Source organism: Mustela nigripes, chromosome 4 (assembly GCF_022355385.1).
Source record: "Mustela nigripes isolate SB6536 chromosome 4, MUSNIG.SB6536, whole genome shotgun sequence".
NCBI classification, from domain to species: Eukaryota; Metazoa; Chordata; class Mammalia; order Carnivora; family Mustelidae; genus Mustela; species Mustela nigripes.
Genome location: NC_081560.1, coordinates 112,144,793 through 112,151,815, shown reverse-complemented (window position 1 = coordinate 112,151,815; position 7,023 = coordinate 112,144,793). Strand labels below are relative to the sequence as shown.

General features: G+C 43.4%; 1 protein-coding gene across 5 annotated transcripts in view; it reads left to right on the top strand.

Moving 5' to 3' along the window:
- The first annotated feature begins 989 nt into the window (after positions 1 to 989).
- Positions 990 to 7,023, top strand: part of TSNAX (translin associated factor X) — a 35,226-nt gene continuing 29,192 nt past the window's right edge. The window contains exons 1-4 of one of the 5 annotated variants that reach the window (XM_059397322.1): positions 992 to 1,201; positions 1,455 to 1,482; positions 1,666 to 1,770; positions 4,282 to 4,396. In XM_059397322.1, coding sequence (XP_059253305.1) covers positions 1,755 to 1,770; positions 4,282 to 4,396 — 131 coding nt within the window. In that variant the 5' untranslated portion in view covers positions 992 to 1,201; positions 1,455 to 1,482; positions 1,666 to 1,754. Of the gene's footprint in view, positions 1,217 to 1,427; positions 1,483 to 1,665; positions 1,771 to 4,281; positions 4,397 to 7,023 lie in introns of all 5 variants that reach the window. The other 4 variants (XM_059397323.1, XR_009403911.1, XM_059397319.1 and 1 more) reach the window with 4 other exon arrangements.

Genomic DNA, 7,023 nt, shown 5'->3' with positions numbered 1-7,023 from the left:
TTAAAGATTTTATTTATTTGACAGAGATCACAAATAGGCAGGCAGAGAGAGAGGAAGGGAAGCAGGCTCCCTGCTGAGCAGAGAGCCCCATGTGGGGCTGGATCCCAGGACCCTGAGGTCATGACCTGAGCCGACAGCAGAGGCTTAAACCATTTAAACCACTCAGCCACCCAGGCACCCCGAAAGCTAATATTTAATTGAACATTTGCCTTGCGAAAGGACACTCTTCAGGGAGCCTCAGTATTAACTCACTTGGTCCCCGAATAAGCCTAGGACGCAGGTCTTCTATCCCTATTTCACAGATCAGAAAACTGAGGACGGAGGTCAGCTATCCTCAAGTCGCCCACCCAGGCCGAGACGGAGCCAGGAGAAACAGAGGAAAGCGAAACCCAACGGAGAAGGAGCCGCAGAGTGGGGAACGCGGGCTGAGACCGGCAGGGGAGAGCAGGGGTGCGGGGGGACAGGGGGAGGACCAGAGAGGGCGGGCTTTACCTTCGTCAGAACTCCGCTAATGCCATCCACTTACTGATTTGCATATCCCCATTCCTTCACCTGCTAGCGTCACCGCCAGGAATGGGAAATGTAAACTCCCAGCTCCGTCGGGTTCGGCCTCGAGCCGGAGAAGACCTTCCCGTAGGCGACCGAGGGCCCGCTTCTTCCTCAGCCTGGTCCGGGAGCCAAAAGGCCGGCTCCGGCAAGCGAACTACAACCCCCAAGACTCCCCGCGCGGAAGGCTGGGTCCACGCTGAGCGAACATGGGGGTGTTCCAAAGGTGCCTTGAGAGAAAAACAAAACAAAACAAAACACGTACATCTTCCGCCGCTTTTCTACCTTCACACAGGCCTCGCCTCCATCATCTGTTTTATTAACAGACCGTGCAGTGAAGCGTGTGGAGTCGCCCTGTCTTCAGGCACAGCAAAGGGCAGGCATGAATCGGCGCGTGGGCGCGAGGTCCTCGGGCCGCGCGCGGGGCGGAGCCAGGGGCGGCGGGGCCGGGACGCAGGCCGGAAGTGTGCGAGGGCGGAGGGAGAGGCGTGAGTGGTTGCGGCCGCGCGTTTCCGGCCAGGGCGTCGACGTCGGCCGGCTGCGAAGGGGTTCTCGGCGGGCTCTCCGGCTAGCGCCTTACGCACTCCTCTGGCTCCGAGGCTCTCAGTCTCCGCTCACCTCGCCGTAGGCCCTGACGACATGAGCAGCAAAGAAGGTGGCGTCCCCAGCGGTGCGGGGCGTTATTTATTCCAAGGGGGAGACCCTCCATCCTTTTTGTTGGGGTTTCCACCGCTCTTCACCCTTGAGGGATGCCCGCTCCCCTTGCACGATCGGGGGGGCGAGGGTGGGGGCGGCCCCGCTGATTTCCCGGCCACGTGGTCCTGTTCACACCTCGCCCCCCCCTTTTTTTTAAATCCTCGAGTTGTGTTTTTTAATCTTAGTTCTGTAATTGCTCCACCTTGTGCCAGACCAGGGAAGCCACTGGTGGAGGCCCGGGTGAGTTGAGCCTCGGTTTGGGGGCAGAAAGGCAGGGCTGATGCTCTGCGGTCCGCCGAGAAAGCCTCGGAGGCGAGGGCCCTGCGGGCGCCGGTTCGGAAGGAAGGGGTAGCCGACCGGGACGCGCGTCCGCTCTTGGTGGTGGAAGAGCCTCTCCAACTTCTTTCTCCTTCTCTACGTAAGGCTCAGGAGGGTTCAGGAAAAGGAAGCATGACAATTTCCCACATAACCAGAGGAGAGAAGGGAAGGATGTTAACTCCTCTTCACCCGTGATGTTGGCCTTCAAATGTAAGTTCCCTTGATGGAAGTTAGCGAGGGGCAGAGCACGGAGCGGGGGAAGCAGGATGGTTAGACGCGTTGTGCACGCACAGAGACAGCCGTCGGAAGGGAAGAGGTGCCTGTGCGCCTTTTTTTTTTTTTTTTTTTAAACTTCTGGAGGTTTGCTGTGGTGCTGGGTCTGCCATTAAAGTCGCGATCACTCAAGTGTTGACCCCCCTCCATTACAGTTCTGCAGGTAAACGTTAGTTATTTCACATCAGAAATCCGACGTACAAATACGTATCCGCTGTATGTAAGTCAGGTGTATAAATACACACACATATTTAATTAGTTCACTTTTAAGCATGTGTTGGTTTTGTTTCCTCCACGAGACTTTTGAAGACCGTAGCACTTTGCGCAGAGTGGGGACTCATCTGTCAGTACATCGTCTACATGGTACGCAGATGCCATACGTATATAAGCTGTATGCGCATGTATATGTGTTAGTCGCAGTCCTCCTTTTAACTGGCTCAAGTGGCTCCTCCTTTCAGAACAGATGAGCATAAAATTCTCCTTCCTGCCATCCTGGATCCACCCTCCTGTACCTTATGGTCTCTGTGATTCGGGAACCCGAGAGGGCCTGAGCTGTAGACTAGCTCCCACTTATTGGAAGGCTCGATCGGAGCTGGAGGATCCGAGGCAATTGGGAAGTTAGGCCTGCCAGCAGCCGGCGCTCAGTCTTCACCGGGAGCCGCCGTGCTGCTACTCAGGTGTCCTAACGTTACAGCATCTGGCTTCCCCAGTCAGAGCGAGGAGGAAACCACAATCTCCTTATGTCCTCATGATCATGCAGTCATTTTTGCTACATTCTGTTTGTGAGAAATGAGGTTTAAACCGAAAGGAATTAGGTTCCACCTTTTGAAGGGAGTCTCAAGTAATTCCGGGGCATAAAATTTGAAAATCAACACGGCATCTACAGGATTACTGAGAGGTATGAAACAATTTGTCATTGAGTAGAGAGCCCGTTGATAAAAACGCCACGCATAGTGAAAACTGCACTGGGTCGCCTATTCCCCATCTTTACACTTTGGTATCCTATACAGAGCTGCTTGTTTCCAAGCATATGTTGCTTTTGTTATGTTTCTGTCTGACTTTTCACACATAGTTCTTTAAGCTTGAAATTGCTTCTGATTTGCCTCCTGCATTGTTCATCTGGTGAACTGTGGTTTTCATGACCTAGCTCAAGTGATCTTCCTTGGAAGCCTTTTTGATTTTTTTCTCAAGCAAATTTATGGATAGACGTTGCATTTATTCATTATCCATTCATCTGTTTAGTTATGAAATATTTATTGAGCATCTATTCTTCTAGCCTGTTTTAGTAGTGAACAAGAAAAATATGGTTCGTGCTTTCCTGAACCTTTACATATATTTATTATGTATTTTTTTATTTGTTTACATCTTTGTCTTTTACTGGACTAAGCGCCTTGAAGATAGGAATTGTCTTATTTCACTTTGTATTCATAATATCTAATTCATAGAGGTCATTAATATTTATAATAAATAATGAAAGCTTATGATTATCTTGATATATTAGGCAAAATACCAGCTTAATTATTATCTCAGTAATAAAAGAGCAGATGTATTTGGTCCTTGTCAACCTGTTAATTTGATTAATAGTTTATTCAAGTTCTGGGGTTTTTCTAATTCATGCAAAATACATCTCTGTGCTCCCTACAGATTAGGCAGTTTGCTAGGTCGTTGGCATGGCAATGCTTCTGAAATAAAGTGGTGATTAAGAGTTAAGTAGTTTATGGGTATTTCAGTGACTGGGGCTTGGAATTCAGAAAGTTGATGTCCTTAAAAGTTATAAACTTTTAGTAAAAAAAAAAATCCAGGTTTTTGTTGGGGGGAGATAATTTTGCATGTGGTAGGGTGATTTTTATTTTATTTTATTTTATTTTTTAATTTTTTTTATCTTTAAAGATTTTATTTATTTATTTGACAGGCAGAGATCACAAGTAGGCAGAGAGGCAGGCAGAGAGAGAGAGGAGGAAGCAGGCTCCCCACTGAGCAGAGAGCCCGATTCGGGGCTTGATCCCAGGACCCTGGGATCATGACCTGAGCCGAAGGCAGAGGCTTTAACCCTCTGAGCCACCCAGGTGCCCCTGGTAGGGTGGTTTTTAAAAAAGTTATGTAACTTAGGTAGTTGGAAGTAATTTTTGTAAGTGTCCTGTGATAATTCTGTGATAGCGATCTCATGCTTACTAGATGAGGTTTTTTTTTCTTTTCTTTTTTTTTTTTTACAATATGTATAACTTACTGTGAGGATGTAAGTAGTAAAACCCACATAAAGCATACCTGTGTTTAAAGAAATAGTATTTTGGTTACCAGTAGTCTTTGATTTCCAGTACTTTAAAAATGAATGAGGTGGTATGCTCATTTTTACAGAATAAATAATAGTTGCTTTATTGTGCCTAATGGTGTTGTTTTATAGGCTTGCAGCATAGAACATGCATTCTTATGGTTGTAATAATGTGTTAGCATTTCAGCAGGAACTTGATGCAAGACATGACAAATATGAGAGACTTGTGAAACTTAGTCGGGATATAACTGTTGAAAGTAAAAGGACAATTTTTCTCCTCCATAGGATTACAAGGTGAGTAAATATCTTTAAAATTTGTTACAGTTGCATACAGTTTGATATGTATTGCAATAGTATTTTGTAATTCTTTATACCTCAGTAGACAGTAACTAGCTGTTAAAATATTCTGTGATTTTTTCTTTAAACCCTGGGATCAGAAGATGTTAGCAAGTAGATTTTTTTTTTTCTTAAGAGAGTGAGCCATTGTGAGCTGAGGGGGAGGGAGAAAAAGGAGAGGGAGAGAGAATCTTAAGCAGGCTTCATGTGCATCATGGAGCTAATGCGGGGCTTAATCCCACAACCCTGAGATCATGACCTGAGCGAAAATCAAGAGTCAGACACCCAATGGACTGAGCCACCTAGGCATCCCACTAGCAAGTAGATTTTAAGAAATATTTTAATCAATATAGGAAGGGAAAGTTCTTATTTTCAGAGTAGATAGGGATTTTGTGTTAAGATCCCTCAGTGATGTAGATGTTGTTTGTGTAAATATTAAATTTCTAATGGTTTATTAGAGCTTGTTATATTAAAGCTTTCTTTGGAAGATACATGCAGAATTTTAGTATTAGATCAGTGTTGAAATCCGCTTTATCTTCCCATTCAGTGTTCAATTCATTGCAATCTGCTTTTCCGCCTCACAACTATTGTTACCCTCATATTGCTAAATCTAGTACATACTCTTCTTATTCTACATTTTTATAGCATATGATCGCATTGACTGCTTAATTGTTTTTTGGAACTTCCTTTTTCTTCAGCTCTGAGGCATCTTTTCTTTGAAATTTCTCTCTGTAAGAATATTTCATTTTATTTTTCTAGGTAATCTGTATATATCCTGGATTCCTTGGTTGCAAATAAAAGAAACCAGCTTATGAGGTGCCTGTGTGGCTCAGTTGGTTAAGTATCCAACTCTTGGTTTCGGCTTAGGTTATGCTCTCAGGGTCAAGAGATCATATCCTGTGTTGGGTCTGCACTCAGTGTGGAGTCACCTTGAGATCCTTTCCCTCTCCCTCTGCCCACCACTCCTCTGCTGTTGACGTGCATGTGTGTTCTCTCTCAAATGAATGAATGAAAGGAAAGAAAGAAAGAAAAAGAAACCAGCTTAAACTACCCTAAGCAGAAGAGGGAGGCAAATTATAAAGATTCAGGAGTATCTTATGAATACAGCTAGGTATCGCTCTCTTCCATCTTTGCCTCATTATTTCCTTCCTGTTTCATTTAATTGGCTTTCTTTGCTTCTCTGTTTTACATGAGGTTAGGAAGTGCCCACCCGGTAACTCCCCAAGAGAGACTCTTGTTAAAAACTACAAATGCCTCTAGAAGGATTTACAGTATGTATTTTATAAAGTGTTTAAGTAAGTCCAGATATAATTTATGGTCTTTTTATTATGAAAAATATTACCGGGGGCACCTGCATTGCTCAGTCAGTGAAGTGTCTGCCTTTGGCTCAGGTTATGATCCCAGGGTTCTGGGATGGAGCCCCACATCTGCCTCCTTGCTCAGCGGGGAGCCTGCTTCTTCCTGTCCCTCTGCTGCTCCCTCTGCTTGTGCTCTCTTGTGCTTGCTCTCTGTCAAATGAATAAGTAAAATCTTCAAAAAAATATTACTGAAGTATTCTAGTCACTCATTGATAGTTTTTTTCATTTATAGTTTTTAAGATGACATACTAGTGGTTTAGTTTTTATTGTTTTATTTATTTTATTCTATTAAGTGGAAGTGTATTTGCCATACATAGATTTATTGGAATGTGGGGCTGTAAACGTTATATTATCACCTGACTCTAAAATTAGTTTTTGCTTATTTTTTTAATGGGTTTTCAGCTTACATTTCTGAAAAATTTTAAGTTATTCTTGAGCTTGTATTATGGAAAGAAGCAACACTGTTTTGACTAATTATGAACACTTTTTCAATAAAAGTTGCAGTTTTGAAGGAGTTGACATCAATATTCAGCAGTATAAAGAAATAATAGAACTGTGACAGGAGATCTTAATATTTTAGAAAAAACCATATTATTGTATGAAGTCATATTGTAAGTATTTCTCCACCAAAAATGTGCATTGGTATTATAGTAAACTTAGAAAGTAGTAATTTTTAGGAAAAATAATAAATTGTATAAAAGTAAAGATACTGAATGAAAGAAGTCAGTCACAATACCAAAAGATAGCTACCGTCAGCAGATTTCATATTTCGTACACAAATTTTATGTATGTGTGTATATATTTATATATATTAAAAAAAAATTTTTTTTAAGCTCTGTGCCCCGTGTGGGGCTTAAACTCATGACCCTGAGATCAAGAGTTGTATGCTCTACCAACTAAGCCAGTCAGGCGCCCTTGCTTTTACATATTTTTAGTAAAATAGGATTGTGGTTTTAAGTTAGAGGCATCCAGATACAATATTTATTTAGCCCTGTGTTCATTGATATTTAGATTACTTCTTTATTTTTTTATTTTTATTTTTTTTTTCAAGATTTTATTTATTTATTTGACAGAGAGAAATCACAAGTAGATGGAGAGGGAGGCAGAGAGAGAGAGAGGGAAGCAGGCTCCCTGCTGAGCAGAGAGCCCGATGCGGGACCCGATCCCAGGACCCTGAGATCATGACCCGAGCCGAAGGCAGAGGCTTAACCCACGGAGCCACCCAGG